Below are 21,229 nucleotides of genomic sequence, written 5' to 3' on the forward strand. Positions count from 1 at the left end.
CTGGTCCGCACGGCGCGGGCCAATCGCGCGGCGCCCGACCGATGACGTAGGCCGCGCTCGTGCATGCGCAGCGCGGGGAGACCTTGGCGAGGCGGCGGCGACGCTTAGTGGAGGTGAAAGCTTTTGGCGGAAAGGAAAGTCCAGCGGCAAGATGCAGAGCTGGAGTCGTGTGTACTGTTCTTTGGCTAAGGTGAGGGCCGACTGGGTGGGGTCGTGCTGAGCCCGAGGCACAGAGAGGTCCGGTGACGGGGTCCGGGACGCGGCCTAAGTGGTGGGGGTGGGAGACGCCGGCGGCCAGGCCGGGACCAGCTGAGGCTCCACCCCTGAACCGGCTCAGACCGGGCAGCGGTTCGGAGGCAGAGGCCTGGGCGGTGGAGAGGCCCCGCCGGTTGTATGACGGCCAGCAGTCACACACAGTTCCCTCCCAAGCCTGGGCCGTGGGGCCTGGCGGTCGCACGTAGGCCTTGCCCCCTTGGCGGAGGAAGTATGAGTCTACCTTGCCCCATATGGTCGACTCTTTTTCATAACTTTTGCTCATCCTCGGCCCGGCCCTGAGTGGCCTTTCTGTAGTGGACAGGTAACCTTGGGCCACCGCTTGAAAGACCCAGACCGAGTCAGCCCTAACACGTAGCCCTAGGAATTCCCTTCAGTGTTTGCAGTTTTAAGCTAGTGTGCATTGACTTCCCTCTTAGAAGCTCGTATTTTTAATTGTAACAGGTTATTCTCAGGAAAGCTTTCCTTTTTCATTTATGTACCGAATACAGCCAAAGTGTATATATGTGGGATCGTGCCTGGTTACAATATTGATGCAGACCTTAAAAGTAATACAGTAGTCAGACTCCTTTGTTTCAAAGATGAGTAGCTTATGTTTTCCGAAGTTAATGTAACATGCTAGGAGTTGTACTTTTAGTGAAAGGCAGAGCTGGGACTAAAACTCAGGACTGATATTTATTCTGCTGTTCCTTGGACCACTGTCCTGACCTCAGGTGCAAGAATTGCCTTGAAATAGACAACGTTACTAGCTCAGTGTAGGTTTTGTCACTACTTCCCATTTGCCTTCTGTGATAGGAGCTATTTGCTTTGTTCCTTTGTGTCTCACTGTTCTTAGGAAATAGTAGCCATCCACATTTAGAGGTTGTTGTGGAGATTATGATGCAGTTTGTAAAACCGTAGTAGTTCTTGAATATGAGTACATTACTTGGTGCATTTTTCTAAGGTATTTTGTCTCATTTTCTATTCCTGTTGGACGGTTCAGGTACATCTTCATAGGTTGTACATGGATCACGTGTAAAAGGATTGCATAATGAAATTATCCAAGTACTTAAGCTAGAACTTGGAACGCTTTAGTTATGACATTAAAATGATCCCTGGCACCAAAAGTTAGCCATGTTTCCTGAAAATTTAATAAAACTTAACACCATTGAGTAACATGTTTTAGTTAGGTTAAATGTGAAATGGGATGTTGACTGTTCATAATGAAAAGTGTGGTAAGCTGACTGTTTTTACAGAAGAGGAGAAATTGATGTGTAACCTCTGTGGCAATGGAAGATACATTAATAATCATTGCTTGATACATTTGCCTTAACTCATTGTTTTCAAGGACGTTCAGGAGTTCTATATTTTGAAATTATACTTTACATAATAGGAACATTTCTTTTCTTTGTTTCAGAGAGGCCATTTCAATCGAATATCTCATGGTCTGCAAGGAGTTTCTGCAGTGCCACTGAGAACTTATGCAGATCAACCAAGTAAGTACTTAGTAAAACAGGTTTTCCTTATATTAAGTCATATTTCCTTTGTGTTTAAATGTAAAAGCAAGTGAATGGTAGAGTAACTAATAATAAAGTAATCGGTCATAGAATTCATTTGTTCATATGTTTATTCACTTAAATGTTTATTGAGCATCTAGTGTGTTCTGGGTGGTGAATGAGGCAAAGCCCTACTGTTATGGAACTTATAGTCTGGGGGTAAAAGACAAACAGTACACAAGTAACAGGGAAATATTTGGGGAGGTCTTTGAAAACGAAAGCTGGTAATTGGGAGGTAAGGAGGCTATTTTAGATAGGGCGTCAGGGCTTTTCTGTGTAAGGGCCTGAATAAAGTGAGGGAGTGAGAAGTTTATTTCAGGCAGAGGGAAACAGCAGTGAGAAGGGTCTGAGGTGAGAATTCAGTTGTGAGGTTTAAGGAATTGCAAGAAGGCTGGTGTGGGTAGAGCAGAGACCCATAGAGTATAAAATCAGAGAGTTAGGCAGGGATCAGATATGGAGGGTTTTATAAGGCCCGCCAGGATTTTACTCCCAAGTGTGAGGGGAAACCACTGAAGGGTGTTGGGCAGAGGAGCGATTTTATATGTTTACACTTAAAAAGTTAGGCACTTCCACTGCAGGGAGCATGGGTTTTGATCCCTGGTAGGGGAACTAAGATCCTGCCTGCTGTGCTGTGTGGTCAAAAAAAACCCCAAAAAACTTAATTCTGCCCACTGGGTAAGATTGAGTGTGTTAGTCGCTTAACACTGTTTAGAATTGTGAGAAATCTTTTTCCATGCTGAATGAAAATCTTGGTGGGCTTATCAAAAGCACGTTTTAAAGACTAGAAGAATGTACCCTGAAAGGAAGCTATGGACTATGAATACTTTTTTCTTTATACTTTTCTATATTTTTGAAGTTTCTGTAAAGGATATGTATTTTATCTTTTAAAGTATTTAAAACAGGGAGTTAATGGGTTTATAGTAAGATACTTTGGCCTCCCATTACCAAGACTGTGGAGTATTTGAAATTGTCTGTTTTTTTTTTTTTTGCGGTACGCGGGCCTCTCACTGTTGTGACCTCTCCCGTTGTGGAGCACAGGCTCCGGACGCGCAGGCTCAGTGGCCATGGCTCACGGGCGCAGCCACTCCGCGGCATGTGGGATCTTCCCGGACCGGGGCACGAACCCGTGTCCCCTGCATCGGCAGGCAGACTCTCAACCACTGCGCCACCAGGGAAGCCCCTCTTTGTCTCTTTTGTTAAATGGGGTTATTACTTATGCTTCTCAGCTCAGCAGGAGAAATATTAGATTTTCTCTTCCAGAGCATGCAAGTAAGGACTTTTCATGGTTCATTCTGCACCTTTGGTATTACATATTCAAGGAGGATTTATTCAGTACCTTCTATTTGCCAGGCAGTCCCTGGGCAGGAACTTAGATTGTAATGTTACGGGGATAACTGAGCACTCATGAATCCAATAATTTAGTGATCCCTTGACATCGAGTAAATTATAAATCCCTTAGTACCCATGTAGATTCCGTGCATAAAGTCTTTGGTTGCATGAAGTAAGAAGTGTTTTATGTACATATTTATATTTGTCTGAGGTGTTTATTTAATGTCTGTACTTTCCTCAAGAGTGCACACTTCATTAGGGCAAGGACTGATTTGTGACTGTTCGGCACCAAAAATGGTACAGTAGGTACTCAGTGCATGTTTACTGAATAAACTCTGGGGCCATGTCTGTTTTAGTTATGCTCCATCACAAGCATCCAGTGTGATGCCTGGTACACAGTACCCAGCAGCAACAGTGATATTAACTGATGCATTGAGGGCTTACTCTGTCTCAGGCACAGTCTTTAATCCTTGTGGCTCTCCTACCAGGTGTGTGCTGCTATTTTCCCCATTTAGTGAATGCAGGAGCTGAGTCGAGAGAGCTTAGCTAGGAAATGACAGAGCTGGGAAAATTCTTCTGACTCTAGAGCTTACGCTCTTTATCCTTGTTTTGTTTGGCTTGCCTCGTTACATGAGTATTGCTTGACCAACTTGAGGAGTTCAAGCGTATTATGATACAGTCCCTGTTACAGCATCTGGGAGGTGTTTGAATATGAACCAAATTCATCAAGATTTGAAAAGTATTGTGTGTTGTTGTTGATATGACCTGTTTCGTGACAGGAATAGACTTACAGCCCTTCATCAGTCACATTTGTTACGTTAATTTATTCATTCGTTATTTCAACAGATATGGAGTATCTGCTGTGTGCTAGTTATTGGACTAGTTGCTGGGATACAACAGTGAACAGGACAGACAAGATGCAGCTGTATAGTTTACAGTCCACTGGGGAATATAAACATTCAACAAATAATTGTGATAAGGACTCCACTGAGTCCCAGTGCTCCCAACTGAGCATTGGGAGTTATGATATCTGTATATGGATCAGGAATGGCCACAGTTATTTTCTAAGGAAATGATGATATCTGAAAAGGGTTGGGGTGGGAGTGGGTATGGGAGGAGGTGTTCCAGGCAGAAAGACGTGTATGTGGGAATATTTCGATGCGAGAAGGAGCATAGTGCATTTGAGGAGCCCGAAAAGGACCAGTGTGGCTGAAATGTGTTGACGGTTGACTTCTCCAGGTTACAGAAGACCCTAACTCTTTATTTTAAGGGCAATTGGAGGTCATTGAAGTATTTTAAGCAGGGACATGATATAATCAGAGTTGTTTTTAAAGCTCGTTTTGGTTGCAGATCAGAGTTTTTATTGTAATAACTTTTTCTCTCGTTAGACTGTAAGAACCAGGGCTCTGTCGTTCATTGGTAGCCCAAGAGCTTAGAATTGTGTCTGTAATGTGAAATACTTGCTGTCAGTATTTATTTCTAGGTAGATGGGCCAGAATGTATGTGGGTGGACCAGCCCAATTCTGTGCGTGTAAGGTACCAGTAATTCATTATTGCTGAAGCTTAAACTGCATGATATTGGTTGATAAGCAGAATGTGGTGGAAGATGAGGCTGGAGAAATAGCTATCTAAGAGATTTAGATGTGTATATAGGAACTTGGATTTTATCTACCAAGAGGCAGGGAAACCAACGAGGAGCAAGAGAATAAAGTCCTAGTTGGGTTTTGGCAGGAGGTAACATCGTGGTAGCTGAGGAGGGTGGGGATGGGGACTGGAGGCTGCAGGACCAAAATTGGGAGGAGGATCTGAGAAGGGAAGAAACGTGTTGAGTGCCCAGTGTGCACCTGGCATTCTCCCAGGATCTTGACATACCTTATCTCTCACCTCTCTACCCGGGATGTAGATATTACTGTCACTGTTATGCCTATGTTGCATCGAAGCGCAGAGAGATTAAATAATTTTCCCAAGAATTGAAGAGATGGTAGAGCTCATATTTGAACTCAGGTTTGTTTAACTTCAAATCCTTTCTTCTTTTACTGTGTTTCTCTTTCGTTATGGACTAGAGGGTTGTAGGTTTATCATCAGAAAGTAAAAGTATTAGAATTCAAGAATTTCTTTGAAGCTGAACTGTTTAGGGTGATCACAGGTAGAGGATGTGACTATGGAAATAGACTGAAGATTAAGGCTATTGATTATTTTATTGTAGTTTTTGTTTTGTTTTTTGGGTGTGGTTTTTTTTTTTTTTGGCTGCACCACGCAACATGTGGGATCTTAGTTCTCCGACCAGGGATTGAACCAGTGCCCCCTGCAGTGGAAGTGCAGAGTCTTAACCACTGGACCGCCAGGGAAGTCCCAGGCTATTGATGATTTTAAAACAGACCCCCCACCCCCCATCAACAAAACAACAAATAAACATTACAACAAGTAGCTCTTATACTCATTTAGTGAAATTGGTAATTAATAGTTACTGCCTTATATTTCTTTTCCTATTCTTTTTTTTGTTTGTTTTAAAAATAATCTTGATTTATCTACATTTTGATATGTGCCTATTTCCCCTAACTATAACATAAAGTTTTTGAAGGTAGTGATGATTTCCTCATAGGGTAGGCATTCATGAAATTTGATTTCATTCTGATAATGAAGAGCTTCGTGTCATTTTAGTTGGAGTTCCTGATTGACCTGGAGATTATGGGATCATCTGAGTGTTTGAGAGGCATAATGGTGTAGGAGCATAGGCTTCAGAATCTAAAGAATATGGCTTGAATCCTGGCTGGATCAGTTACTAATTGTGCAACCTTATATAGGTTGTTTCGTTACCCTCAAGCCTTATTTTCTCCCTGTTAAATGGCAATAATAACTGTGTAACAGATATGTGCCGAGGCTTAAATAAGACAACAGGAAGCATTTAGCTCACTGCCTGGCATGTAAATTATCCAAGTGGCAGATAATATTGCCGACTGACTTCCTAAAACATGTGTTGTAATTTGTTGATGATTACAGTTGGTTTGTAACTGGACACCTTTATTTCAGTGGTAGCCTTGATAATGTGGTATCCTTAGTTTCCTCATAATGATATAATAAGTAACATTTGTAGAGTAACTTGTAGAGCAGTTCTTCCTGCTTTTTCTTTCGGTTCATTTCATGGCTTTGACTAATTAAGTCAGTCACCTCTTATTGTACCCCAGTATTTCTTAAAGTATCAACCCGATAGCTTTCTCCTGGCATTTTACTGCCACCTGAAATGAAGATTGCTATCCAGCTGTCTTTTGCCATTTTGGCTTAGTCATCGTTCTCTTATGCTATCAATTTGTATATCCTTTTCAGTTTTTCTTTTTCACTTTTAAAGGCTGATGCTAGTTTTGTAAAATTATATATTAAGTGTTCCCTAAATTAATGTATTTGGTTTAACTACTTTTCTATACCCTGATTTTTAAAACTACTTTAAAATTGAGAAATGCTTCTTGACAAGGAGATGGTGAGTCAGAATCAGGTATTGTAAACTGTTACTTACAAGCAGCCTTTGGTAAAGGTGAAAGCTAGCTGGTTTGTTTTTCCAGTATTTTATTATGAAAAATTTCAAACATTTAGAAAAGTTGCAAGAATTTTACAGTGAATACCCATGGATTCTTCACATTTTACTATACTTACATTATCACATATCTGTTCATCCATATACGTATCCATTCATTCTTCTTACTTTTCTGATGCGTTTCAAGGTAAATTGCAGACATTGGTGTACTTCCCCTAAATAATAGCTTATTTTTGAACCTTTGCATTGGATCATACCGTTCTATACTTCCAGTTGACAAATCTTCAGATGAAGACTTCCTTTTCCCTTCATCTTTGTGCTTCCTAGCACTTTAGTGGGATTCTGATGGAATGGTGCACTTAGTATCTTCAGTGCAAGGTGAACTATTTCTTGGTATTTTCTACGGTTTTTAAAAAGACCTAAGATGACACAGTAAATTGGGAAATAAAATGCAAGTATTTTGGCTTTTTTTGTGTTTAATCAACAAACATGTATATTATAACCAAAAAAATGTTTAAAAAATCAGCAAAGAAACATGTTTCGGAGCTTGTATTTAGATTACTGTGAAATTAAAAATTAGGACCCAAACTAAGGGATATTGTTTAGGTCCTGATTTGGTTCAAGATTTGAAAATAGAAATACATTTTATTACATACTTAATTCTGAACGTGAATGAGTGAACCAAGCATTGTGGCCAAAAAGCATAAATGGATCAGTAGAAATTGAAGCAATACTTTTATCATGTATTGGACCAGCTATATCTTTTTCATGTATTGAGTAATCCTAATTATCATCTGACATAACCAAGGAGAATCAGTACTATGATTTATTCAGTAGGACGATCCTTAGATTTTGTGGATAACTGGGTTGGCTAACTTGTTAGTTGTCGTCCAACATAGAGGTTATTTGATTCTGTTCAGGCCAGCAAAGGTCTTTTGAATGATACTACACTCCCATCCCCTAGGAGGTGTGGGTTTTGTGGGGGAGGGATGATGATAAATTAAAATTGCTGTCTTTGTAGGTCAGAATATAGTTACTATACAGTGAATACTTACTATGTACGTTCCAGGTACTATGCTAAGCTATTTGCATACATTATTTATTCTGTATTACAGCCCTATGAGGTAGATTTTCTTGTACTGTTTATTTTGCAGATGAGTAAACTGAGGCTGAAGCAGGTTAAATTACTCATCTAAGGTCAGATAGCTAGTTATTATAAAGCTTGATTATTGCCCTTGGGGATGGGTGAAACGGAGGAATGGAGTAGTTTGAATAATGGAAATACCACTGGAAGGAGAGACAGAAAACTTAATTTTGTCTCTGCCACACGATTGCTAGATGACCTTGGGCAAGTTAATTGACCTCTCTGAACCTAGTGTTTTTTATCTGTGATATATCGGATATATGCCATCCTCATCTTCCTCCTAGGAAGTTCTGGGAAAAACATGATAATATATGTGAAAGTGTGTTAAAAACTGCTAAATGCTAGGTTGCAGTGACAGTTGAGGGGGTGGAGAAGGGAGACTGTCTCTAACTCTTAACAGTTATTGTTGATTTATTTGATGTTGGATTGAGGAGAATGGGAATAATTGGACTTAATTTTACATTTGTATCATAATTATTATATTCCTCAGGCTGCTGATCAAAGTTAATTTTCAGTTTCTTATCTTTATATGATAAATGTCCAGAATAGTTCATTGAGTTCTGTTTAGCCTATTATCTTAAACTATACAAAATGTATCGTTATTCAAATAAAGTTCAAAACGTATTTGCCATGCATTATAGGGAAGCAGAGTTTTCCCCTTGATATCTTAGAAGTTAAGTACCTGAAAAGGATATAATCAGTCTTAAATTTATTGAGAGAACTAAAGTATTATAGAAAATTATCTTATTTAATCCAAACATCAATCATTTAAGACAGTGTTATTGTTCCTATATGACAGAAAAATGAGGTCACTTAGTCACACAACTAATAAGTGACAGGAGCTGAGATTTGAAGCCAGCTATGTCAGAATCCAAAGCTCAGGCTCTTTCCTTCATACAGATGTGTTAGTAAATGCCTGTCTGTTATGAAACTATGGAATTTAACAAGGTCAGTGGGTACAAAACTCAGTTATATTTTTGTATGCTGTAATGAATAAATAGAAAACAAAATTTAAAAATCTGTGCCATTTTCAGTTATGTCAAAGAACATCAGGTACCTAGGAATGAATAGTACTGTGTAGAAAATGCTGATTATTTGTACTTTCTTGGAGGTATAAAATGTAAGATTTTTTTTAATGTACTGTTTTTGGTCAATATTAAGCAATTTATTGTTTTGTATCAATTTGCTTTTATTGTAGTTGATGCTGATGTAACAGTGATAGGTTCTGGTCCTGGAGGATATGTTGCTGCTATTAAAGCTGCCCAGTTAGGCTTCAAGGTAAGGTTTAGGCTCAGACTACGTGTTGATTCCTTTTCATTTGGCAAGAGTTGATCACATTCACAAAGTACTTTGCAGGTAATTAATAATGGTAAATACTTTCTTAATTCTATAAATTATATTTAGGCCTGAGACTAATGAAGAGAGAGAGTTTATTCGATTGTAGTATTTTCATGAAATGCAAAGTGAAGTCATTATTTTTCCCCTCCCCCCAATACTTTTTTGTTTTGGCTTCTAATCACACTTTGGAAGATATAGTAATAGAGCCAAAAACATGTATTTGGTTGTTAAACAAAAATATCTTTTAGAATAATTTGCTTTTGGGTTAGTATTATTCAAATAATAAATTATAAAGGAGTCTATTTCATTCTCACAAACACAGCTTCAGTAGCATGTTTTGTAGAAGAATTAAGACAGATACATTTGGAATTTTAGTGAACCGAAACATTGCAGGTTATGTGCAGTAAATGTTTTCTTTGGTTGTAGGCCGTCTGCGTTGAGAAAAATGAGACACTCGGTGGAACATGCTTGAACGTTGGTTGTATTCCTTCTAAGGTGAGCATATGTTTTGTGCAGTGCAGAAATTTTTTCATTAGCCACCAGCTAGAAGGATATATTGAGATTAGAATATTAAACTAATACAGTTATTAAAAAATAAACCAGGGATGATAAAAACACGTTTTTCCCTTGTTAAAACTTAAGAGTACTGTCATCAGTCTGCCATACGTTCCTGAAATACCTTCCTTGTCTCAGAATGCCTAGCCTTTGAGCTAGGCTCTGATGACAGATTCTGATGTTCCACCTTTTTTCTTTTTAGCTTTCCTTTACAGTGAAACAGATAATAGGTAGTAAATTCTTCTTTTAGGCCCTTTATATATGAAAATATGACTGCTTTTTTAACCTGCCTTTCTGAAGTGTGTATTTAATTCATTGCTTTTAAAGAAAGTAGTTTTTTTCATTCTTGTTTGTTGAACGTTTAAGTCGTTATTGTTTGTCTTAGATTAATTATGTAAGAACAGAAACTGAATTGGTGTAGTCCTATATGCTATTTCACGTAGAGAATGTCATTTTGTAAGTGGTTTTTGATTATATATAGTTTGTGAAATTTGATAATTGAGTCTATTTCCTTTAGGCTTTATTGAATAACTCTCATTATTACCATATGGCCCACGGAAAAGATTTTGCATCTAGAGGAATTGAAAGTATGTATACCTTTCATATTTAGCAATATTATCACTTAACTTGACTCTTCTGGCTTAACTTGACTTGTGTCTCATGAGTGTGTAATATATGTTCAGTGAGGGAAGAGTAAGAAAAAGATCTTAATGTGAGAAGATTTATTTAAGAAAGAAGGCTTAAATTCATATTCCTACTATGACATCTTGTGTTCCTTTGCTAACGTGTGTGTGTGTGTGTGTGTGTGTGTGTGAGAGAGAGAGAGAGAGAGGGAGGGAGGGAGGGAGGGAGAGAGGAGTCAGTTTTTATTTCCCTGAAACCTAGAGATCATTGGGAGGTGCTGGATTCCTGAGTGCCATGGGCAAATAATGGTGAAGGAAGCAAAGTCTCCTTAAGTTGTTGGTAGTGGAAAGAGATGCAGGGAGAGGGGGAAGGATGCAGCATAGTGGAAAAGAAGGACATTTCATAACGTTTTAATTTGTTATGTCATATCTCCTGCCATTCTTTTTGGACTGTTTTCATTTCATCCTTCTTCTCCAGTTATTGTTGTTTACAGATATATATAATATATAGATATAGATATAGAAATATATGGAGATATAGATATATCTTCCTTCTAGGAGGGGCCAAAACACACCTTGGTTGAAGGGGGAGTGTGTTAATTGATTTTCCTTCATTTATTTCTTTGTAGCGGTAGGTTTCTGAAAGATTGGGCTGTAGTGTAGGCAGGCAGGAAGGTATAGGAGTGATGTATATACATTAAAGCAAATATATTAAGCTAGATGAAAAGTAAAATCAAAACTCACTTTCTGTACCCACAAAGGAAAGAAGAGACAGGGTTAGTCAAAGACGTGCATTGTAGGTAAAGCTTCAGGTTCTAGCTCTGTGACTTTAGGTAAATCAAATCTCTCAGGGCCTCTCTTTCCTCATCTTTAAGATAATGTGTTGGTTGCATGAGCTGATTTCTGAGGTATTACATGTAATGTTCTGTTGAGTTTGAGTTTCTTTATCTTCTGAGTTGCTTCAGAGTTTTCTTCTGAATTAAATGAGTGAGTAAAATCTAGTTTATTAAATTCCTTTATATTAAGCTTCTGTATTTGAAGTTTTCAAATGTGTATTTTTAGTAGTTTCATGAAATTTACTCTTTTGTTTGCAATTTCCAGTGATGTTTTAGTTTGTCATTTTTATCAATACTTAAATTTAAATCTCTTCCAGATTTATAGTTATCATAAGGTCTTTGGAGAATATATTGTCATAATGGGTATAATGTTTTATTTTGGACTTGGTTTTTCCTGAAGATGGACTCTTTACAGTGTGTAATAGGTTCTGTTATTGTGATAGGATGCTGTTTGCCTTTTGCCAGCTACGATTATTGTATCAGTTATTAGATTAAATATTTTTAATACTGCCTTTTATACAGTTCTGTAAGTATTAGGCTGCAGTTTTTTAGACCTTGATTAGTGAAAAATACCACACATTGCTCCAGGAATTTAGCTATGGACTAAAGATTTATTTAACAAATTACAGTGTCTGAAGTTCGCTTGAATTTAGAGAAGATGATGGAGCAGAAGAGTAATGCAGTAAAAGCTTTAACGGGTGGAATTGCCCACTTATTCAAACAGAATAAGGTCAGTGTGTTTAATGTTCAAATTTTTGCTTTATTTTATATACACCTTAACATTGCTTTATGCTCACAGTGATGTTATTAGAACTTGGCTGCTGGAGAATATTTAATTTAAAACAGTATGTTAACCTGAAATAGATTTCCCTGATACATATAACAAAACGTTTGCTGTTCCATACGTAGCATTACTAAGTAGGGAAGTATTTTGTATTGGATAAATTATTTAATAGTTTTTTCTTATTAATCATATTTACTCCAAAAAATTATTTTAAACTTTGTGAATTTATAAACATTATTTTATAAAGGTTGCTCATGTAAATGGATATGGAAAGATAACTGGGAAGAATCAGGTCACCGCTACGAAAGCCGATGGCAGCACTCAAGTTATTGATACAAAGAACATTCTTATAGCCACAGGTTCAGAAGTCACTCCTTTTCCTGGAATTACGGTATTTACATGTTTTACAACTGTCACAACCTTCCTACAGAAATATGTTTTATAAACGACTTTATGCTCTTTATGAACTTTGAATGACAGGTCTCTGACTGAAGTACTATATGTTGACAGTCATTCAGCTTTGGAAAATTGCCTGTCTTTATTCTCCAGTGATCGTGACCAGAAATAGAACACTGTATATTAAGATATATTTCAATTCAATATGAAGTTGAAATTGACCATTTTGTTTTGAAATGCTGAATGATAAATTTTTAAGTGAGCATTTTTTTTTTTTTTTTTTGCGTTACACGGGCCTCTCACTGTCGTGGCCTCTCCCACTGCAGAGCACAGGCTCCGGACGCACAGGCTCAGCGGCCATGGCTCACGGGCCCAGCCGCTCCGTGGCATGTGGGATCTTCCCGGATCGGGGCACGAACCCGTGTCCCCTGCCTCGGCAGGCGGACTCTCAACCACTGCGCCACCAGGGAAGCCCTTAAGTGAGCATTTTTAATGGGTTTTGTTAAAATTGAGTCTATGGATAAAAGTTGTAAGTAGCTCAAAGCAAATAAATGACTTAGTATTTTTAGTGATTATACTGAGTGAGATCACAGTTTATAATCAGTAGGTTTTTCCAAATAATTTTGATTGTATCTTTTTTTAAAATTACAGATTGATGAAGATACAGTAGTGTCATCTACAGGTGCTTTGTCTTTAAAAAAAGTTCCAGAAAAGATGGTTGTCATTGGTGCAGGAGTAATAGGTGTAGAATTGGTGAGTGATGTTTATTTATTTATTTATTTTTTACATCTTTATTGGAGTATAATAGCTTTACAATGGTGTGTTAGTTTCTGCTTTATTACAAAGTGAATCAGTTATACATATACATATGTTCCCATATGTCTTCCCTCTTGCGTCTCCCTCCCACCCTCCCTATCCCACCCCTCCAGGCGGTCACAAAGCACCGAGCTGATCTCCCTGTGCTATGCGGCTGCTTCCCACTAGCTATCTACCTTACGTTTGGTAGTGTATATATGTCCATGCCTCTCTCTCGCTTTGTCACAGCTTACCCTTCCCACTTCCCATATCCTCAAGTCCATTCTCTAGTAGGTCTGTGTCTTTATTCCTGTCTTACCCCTAGGTTCTTCATGACTTTTTTTTTCTTAAATTCCATATATATGTGTTAGCATACGGTATTTGTCTTTCTCTTTCTGACTTACTTCACTCCGTATGACAGACTCTAGGTCTATCCACCTCAGTACAAATAGCTCAATATTGTTTCTTTTTATGGCTGAGTAATACTCCATTGTATATATGGCCACATCTTTATCCATTCATCCGTTGATAGACACTTAGGTTGTTTCCATCTCCGGGCTATTGTAAATAGAGCTGCAATGAACATTTTGGTACATGACTCTTTTTGAATTACGGTTTTCTCAGGGTATATGCCCAGTAGTGGGATTGCTGGGTCATATGGTAGTTCTATTTGTAGTTTTTTAAGGAACCTCCATACTGTTCTCCATAGTGGCTGTACCAATTCACATTCCCACCAGCAGTGCAAGAGTGTTCCCTTTTCTCCACACCCTCTCCAGCATTTATTGTTTCTAGATTTTTTGATGATGGCCATTCTGACTGGTGTGAGATGATATTTCATTGTAGTTTTGATTTGCATTACTCTAATGATTAATGATGTTGAGCATTCTTTCATCTGTTTGTTGGCAGTCTGTATATCTTCTTTGGAGAAATGTCTATTTAGGTCTTCTGCCCAGTTGGATTGGGTTGTTTGTTTTTTTGTTACTGAGGTGAGTGATGTTTTTTTCTGCCCCTTATTTCTTGGAGTTGGACAGGACTTAGTGGTGCTGTGTTTGATTCTTTGTATAACATCACAGGTAGATCAGCATTGAGGGTTTTTTTTGTTTCTTTTTTAAATATTTATGTATGTCCATTAGTTTTTTATTTTTGTAATTTTTTTAGAAAAATTTTTGGCTGCTTTGGGTCTTCATAGTTGCATGCGGGCTTTCTCTAGATGTGGCAAGCAGGGGCTACTCTGGCAGTGCGCAGGCTTCTCATTACGGTGGCTTCTCTTCTTGCGGAGCACGGGCTCTAGGTGCGCGGGCTTCAGTAGTTGCGGCACGCGAGCTCAGTAGTTGTGGCTCACGGGCTCTAGAGCGCAGGCTCAGTAGTTGTGGTGCATGGACTTAGTTGCTCCCCGGCATGTGGGATCTTCCTGGACCAGGGATCAAACCCGTGTTCCCTGCATTGTCAGGAGGATTCTTAACCACTGCACCACCAAGGAAGTCCCAGCATGGAGTTTTGCTTAGACACTTATCTAGTAGTAAAGAATTTTCAAGGCAACCTATTTAAGTAATCATTAGTCATTAGGACATTCTCTTTTGTTTTGAAATCTGCTTCCCTGTATCTTTCACATTTCCTATTCCCTAGAACTGGACTAATTTTAAAAAATCTACCAGCCCTTCAGGTATTTAAATCTGCCAGCCCTTCGACCCTTCAGCAGACAGCTCTCATTCTTAGTGAATTACATTTCAGATAAAGACATGACTTATGTGACCTGACTCTTCCCTCCTCCTCCATCCTCATCTCGATCCCTCTTAACTCAGGTTTTAGAAATGTCAGACTACTTGAAGTTCTCTGAATACTGTGCTGTCTCCTACCTTTTCGCTGCCTGGTTCTCCCTTCTTGTCCATCTGGCAGATTTCATGTTTGTCCAGTGACCTCTATGTATTTCAGGAGTCCTTTCCCAGGGCCGTTTTACCTTGTAATCGCCAAGAATGGCTCTACTTCTGAAATCACAAATCCAGACATTTTATTCTCTAACCATAAGCTCCTTTCCTCTTATTAAGTTATTCCTCAGGTAGACAGGTTCTGTAACTTAATCAAGTTTTCTAGTCCCTAGATCCCTCTTATGATTTTGCTCTCTGCCTTTTATCCCGTCTTGACTGCTTTCCCGAGCAGGTTAGATTCTATAATGTGTCTTTTGTCTTTCCACAGAATATTCTCTTTCCTCTTACCTCAGTTACACAAGGACTCATAAATATGTGCAGCCTAATCCTTTCTCCTTGCCTCTGAATTTTTATATCTGAATACTTACCAGCATCTCTGTAGGTCTCACAGGCACTCAGTTCAGTAAGTGCCTCTTAACCTTTCTCTCCCTCTTTCACTCCCCAAAATAAAACAAAGCCTGTTTCTTTTCTAACATTTCCTATTTCTGAGTGGTACTGCCATCTATGTGGAGGCCTAAAGAAGTTTGGAAACTATATGTGACCTCTCCCATGCTTTCGTGTCGCATATTGAGTCAGTCCCTGCATTGTAATGTGATACTACCTGTTAGGTGGCTCATGAATATATCCTCTTTTTTTTTTTTTTTTTTTTTTTTTTTGGTGGTACGCGGGCCTCTCACTGTTGTGGCCTCTCCCGTTGTGGAGCACAGGCTCCGGATGCGCAGGCTCAGCGGCCATGGCTCATGGGCCCAGCCGCTCTGTGGCATGTGGGATCTTCCCGGACGAGGGCACGAACCCGTGTTCCCTGCATCGGCAGGTGCACTCTCAACCACTGTGCCACCAGGGAAGCCCCTCTTCTTTTCATGTATCTACTTAGATCCCAGTTCATGCCAAGATCATGTCTTACCCTGGGTTTCTCTTCTTTAACTTTTTCTAATCTGTTTTCCCCAGAGTGGCTGAAGTGATTTTTCTCTAACACAAATGTAATTATGTCTCTTCCCTGCTGAAAACGCCTCAATGACTCATTATAGCTGTTAGGATAAGTACAAACTCTTAAATGTTGGTTGGTGCTGGCTCAAATCTCCAGCCTCATTTCTAACCACTTTCCCTCTCAAACTATGTTCAAGGTATAGTGAAATATCAGTTCCTGAACAAGCTGCATTCTTTATCTGTAGGTAGACCTTCCTTCTGTTTGGAACATTTCATCCCTCTATGAGTTACTGCACTTTCTGAGCCCTTCCCTGCCTACCTAGATGGCCTTAGGTACTCTTGCTGAGTGTTCCATTGCAGCCTATACTTCTTGTTCTAGCATTTATCTTGCTTTCTTGATGTTACTTGTTCACTTGTCTCTCTTTCATTAAATCATAAACTCCATGAGGGTAGAGATGCTGGCTGTTTCATTTACTGTGTGTCTTTAGGATCTAGCATAGTGGCTGATCTGTAATAAGTACTCATGTATTAGCTTTTATTATTGCTCTATAAACATTTGTTGATATAATAAATACCTTTCAAATGTCACCTTAGAAGTTACGTTTTTAGTGGAGACTTCTGTTTAAGAAAGCTCAGGTCTTTCCTTCTTCGAGTCTTCAGTATAATGTGTCTGCATCTTTGCATCATCTACTAATAATAGTATATTGAATCTATTTGTTTATGTCTGTCTTTTTTATAGGACCATAAGCTCCTTAAAGGCAGAGATTGAGTTTTATTCATATTTAAATCTCCATTGCTTTTCTTTTTTTGTTGTTGTTTTTTGTTTTGTTTTGTTTTCTTGTCTGCACCACACCGCATGCAGGATCTTAGTTCCCCGACCAGGGATTGATCCCGTGCCCCCTAGAGTGGAAGCACGGAGTCTTAACCACTGGACCACCATGGAAGTCCCTGATACTACAGTCTTTAACCAGTTATAAACATAACTGAATACCTTGCTGATACCAAAATATGCTACATTAACCAGCCCAGAAAAACTTTTAGAAAATAAAGTGTGGGTTGTTTAAATGACCTGTTTGAAACACTTGTGGTAGTGTCTAATGATTGTCAAAGCAGCTGTTTAAAAATCTCTTCTAGTATTTAGCAGAGATTGACCTCTGCTCCACATTTCAGAGTCTATTCTTTTTTCTTTTATTTTTTAACTTTTTATTTTATATTGGAGTATAGTTGATTAACAATGTTGTGTTAGTTTCAGGTGTACAGCATAGTGATTAAGTTATATGTATATATGTATTTATTCTTTTTCAAATTTTTCTCCATTTAGGTTGTTATTATATTGATATATATTGATCAGAGTTCCCTGTGCTATACAGTAGGTCCTTATTGGTTATCCATTTTAAATATACTAGTATGTACATATCAATCCCAAATTTCCTAACTTCATTTGTATATTTCTTTTTTCGACCTCACATATAAGCGATATCATATGATATTTGTCTTTCTCTGTCTGACTTCATTCAGTATGACAATCTCTAGGTCCATCCATGTTGCTGCAAATTGCATTATTTCATTCTTTTTATTGGCTGAGTAATAACACCTTTGTATATATGTACCACATGTTCTTTATCCATTCATCTGTCAGTGGACATTTAGGTTGCTTCCATGTCTTGGCTATTGTAAACAGTGCTGCAGTGAACATTGGGGTGCACGTATTCTTTTGGACCATGTTTTTCTCTGGATATATGCCCAGGAATGGGATTGCAGGATCATATGGTAGCTTTATTTTCAGTTTTTTAAGGAACCTCCATACTGTTCTCCACAGTGGCTATACCAATTTACATTCCCACCAACAGTGTAGGAGGGGTCCCTTCTCTACACGCCCTCTCCAGCATTTATTGTTTGTGGATTTTTTGATGATAGTCATTTTGACTGGTTTAAGGTGATATCTCATTGTAGTTTTTTTTTTTAAGACTTTTTTTTTTTTGATTTGGACCATTTAAAAATCTTTATTGAATTTGTTACAGTATTGCTTCTGTTTTATGTTTTGGTTTTTTTGGCTGAGAGGAGTGTGGGATCTTAGCTCCCCCACCAGGGATTGAACCTGTACCTCCTGCATTGGACTGCCAGGGAAGTCCCCTCATTGTAGTTTTGATTTGCATTTCTCTAATAATTAGCGATGTTGAGCATCTTTTCATGTGCCTCTTGGCCTTCTGTATATCTTCTTTGGAGAAATGTCTGTTTAGGTCTTCTGTCCATTTTTTGATTGGGTTGTTTGTTTTTATGATATTAAGCCCTATGAGCTGTTTGTAAAGTTTGGAGACTAACCTCTTGTCGGTTGCATCATTTGTAAATATTTTCTCCCATTCTGTGGGTTGCCTTTTCATTTTGTTTGTGGTTTCCTTTGCTGTGCAAAAGCTTTTGAGTTTAATTAGGTCCCATTTGTTTTTGTTTTTATTTCAATTAGTCTGGGAGATGGATTGAGAAAGATATGACTGTGATTTATGTCAGGGAGTGTTCTGCCTATGTTTTCCTCTAAAAGTTTTATGGTGTTCAGTCTTATATTTAGGTCTTTAATCCATTTTGAGTTTATTTTCGTGTATGGTGTTAGAGTATTTTAATTTCATTTTTTTTTACATGTAGTTGTCCAGTTTTCCCAGCACCATTTATTGAAGAGACTGTCTTTCCTCCATCGTATAGTCTTGCCTCCTTTATTGTAGATTAATTGACCATAGGTGCATGGATTTATTTCTGGGCTTTCTATCCTGTTCCATTAATCTGTATGTCTGTTTTTGTGCCAGTACCATACTGTTTTGATAACTATAGCTTTGTAGTATAGTCTGAAGTCAGGGAGCCTGATTCCTCCAGCTCCATTTTTCTTTCTCAAGATTGCTTTGGCTATTTGGGGTCTTCTGTTTCTCCATACAAACTTTAAGATTTTTTGTTCTAGTTCTGTGAACAGTGCCGTTGGTACTTTGTTAGGGATTGCATTGAATCTGTAGATTGCCTTTGGTAGGATAGTCATTTTGACAATATTGATTCTATCCAAGAACATGGTATATCTCTCCATCTGTTGTGTTGTCTTCGATTTCTTTCATCAGTGTAGTATAGTTTTCAGAGTACAGGTGTTTTATCTCCTTAGGTAGGTTTATTCCTAGGTATTTTATTCTTTTTGCTGTGATGGTAAATGGGATTGTTTCTTTAATTTCTCTCTCTGATCTTTTGTTGTTAGTGTATAGAAATGCAACAGATTTCTGTGTATTAATTTTGTAACCTGCAACTTTACCGAATTCATGATTATGGGCTCTAGTAGTTTTCTGGTACAGTCTTCAGCATTTTCTATGTATAGTATCATGTCATCTGCAGACAGTGACAGTTTAACTTCCTCTTTTCCAGTTTGGATTCCTTTTATTTCTTTTTTTTTTTTCTTTGATTGCTGTAGCTAAGACTTCCAAAACTATGTTGAATAAAAGTGGTGAGAGTGGACATCCTTGTTTTGTTGAGTATGATGTTAGCTGTACGTTTGTCATATATAGCCTTTATTATGTTGAGGTATGTTCCCTCTATGCCCACTCTCTGTAGAGTTTTTATCATAAATGGGTATTGAATTTTGTCAAAAGCTTTTTCTCCATCTATTGAGATGATCACATGGTTTTTATTTCTCAGTTTGTTGATGTGGTGTATCACACTGATTGATTTGTGGATACTGAAAAATCCTTGCATCCCTGGGATAAATCCCCCTTGATTGTGGTGTATGATCCTTTTAATGTATCATTGGATTCAGGTTTGCTAGTATTTTGTTGAGGATTTTTGCATCTATGTTCATCAGTGATATTGGCCTGTAATTTTCTTTTTTTGTGGTATCTTTGTCTGGTTTTGGTATAAGGGTCATCACCCTCATAGAATGAGTTTCAGAGTTTTCCTTCCTCTGCAGTTTTTTGGAACAGTTTCAGAAGTGTAGGTGTCACCTCTTCTCTAAATGTTTGATAGAATTTGTCTGTGAAGCCATCTGGTCCTGGATGTTTGTTTTTGGGTAGTTTTTAAGTCACAGTTTCAATTTTGGTGCTTGTGATTGGTCTGTTCATATTTTCTATTTCTTCCTGGTTCAGTCTTGGGAGATTGTACCTTTTGAAGAATTTGTCCATTTCTTCCACGTTGTCCATTTTACTGGCATATAGTTGCTTGTAGTAGTGTCTTATGATCCTTTGTATTTCTGTGGTATCAGTTGTAACTTCTCCAGTTTCATTTCAAATTTTATTGATTTGAGTCCTCTCCCTTTTTTTTCTTGACAAGTCTGGCTAAAGGTTTATCAGTTTTACCTTTTCAAAGAACCAGCTTTTAGTTTCATTGATCTTTGCTGTTGTCTCTGTTTCATTCATTTCTGCTCTGATCTTTATTTCTTTCCTTCTACTAACTTTAGCTTTTGTTTGTTCTTTCTCTAGTTGCTTTAGGTGTAAAGTTAGGTTGTTAGGGATTTTTCTTACCTCCTGCGGTAAGATTGTATTGCTGTAAACTTCTGTCTTAGAACTGCTTTTGCTGCATCCCATAGGTTTTGGATTGTTGTGCTTTTGTTTTCATTTGTCTCTAGGTTTTGTTGTTGTTTTGTTTTGTTTTTGCCAAGCCGGGCGGCATGTGAGATCCTAGTTTCCTGACCAGGGATCCATCCATTGGTTGTTCAGTAGCATATTGTTTACCCTCCATGTGTTTGTGTTTTTTAGCTTTTTTCTTGTAGTTGATTTCTAATCTCATAGTGATGTGGTTGGAAAAGATGCTTGGTATGATTTCAGTTTTCTTAAATTTACCGAGGCTCATTTTGTGACCCAGCACATGGTCAGTTCTGGAGAATATTCCACGTGCCCTTGAGAAGAATGTGTATTCTGCTGCTTTTGCTTTTTTTTTTTTAATAAATTTATTTATTTTTGGCTGTGTTAGATCTTCGTTGCTGCACATGGGCTTTCTCTAGTTGTGGCGAGTGGGGGCTACTCTTTGTTGTGGTGCACAGGCTTCTCATTGAGCTGGCTTCTCTTTATTGCGGAGCACGGGCTCTAGGCGCGCGGGCTTTGTAGTTGTGGCTCGCGGGCTTAGTTGCTCCGCGGCATGTGGGATCTTCCCGGACCAGGGCTTAAACCCATGTTCCCTGCATTGGCAGGTGATTCTCAACCACTGCACCACCAGGGAAGTCCCCTATTCTGCTGCTTTTGGATGGAATGCTCTCTAATTATCAATTAAGTCCATCCGGTCTAATG

The 21,229-nt window shown here is 38.4% G+C and overlaps 1 protein-coding gene across 2 annotated transcripts in view; it reads left to right on the plus strand.

The window, feature by feature from the left end:
• The first annotated feature begins 62 nt into the window (after positions 1-62).
• The window catches only part of DLD (dihydrolipoamide dehydrogenase), a 54,411-nt gene continuing 33,244 nt past the window's right edge, over positions 63-21,229 (plus strand). For both annotated transcript variants that reach the window (XM_030871142.2, XM_060304817.2), the window contains exons 1-8: positions 63-190; positions 1,670-1,748; positions 9,009-9,088; positions 9,575-9,643; positions 10,221-10,290; positions 11,792-11,892; positions 12,194-12,337; positions 12,994-13,095. In XM_030871142.2, coding sequence (XP_030727002.1) covers positions 152-190; positions 1,670-1,748; positions 9,009-9,088; positions 9,575-9,643; positions 10,221-10,290; positions 11,792-11,892; positions 12,194-12,337; positions 12,994-13,095 — 684 coding nt within the window. In that variant the 5' untranslated portion in view covers positions 63-151. The remainder of the gene's footprint in view (positions 191-1,669; positions 1,749-9,008; positions 9,089-9,574; positions 9,644-10,220; positions 10,291-11,791; positions 11,893-12,193; positions 12,338-12,993; positions 13,096-21,229) is intronic.

The sequence above is a fragment of the Globicephala melas genome, chromosome 9 (assembly GCF_963455315.2).
Source record: "Globicephala melas chromosome 9, mGloMel1.2, whole genome shotgun sequence".
NCBI lineage: Eukaryota > Metazoa > Chordata > Mammalia > Artiodactyla > Delphinidae > Globicephala > Globicephala melas.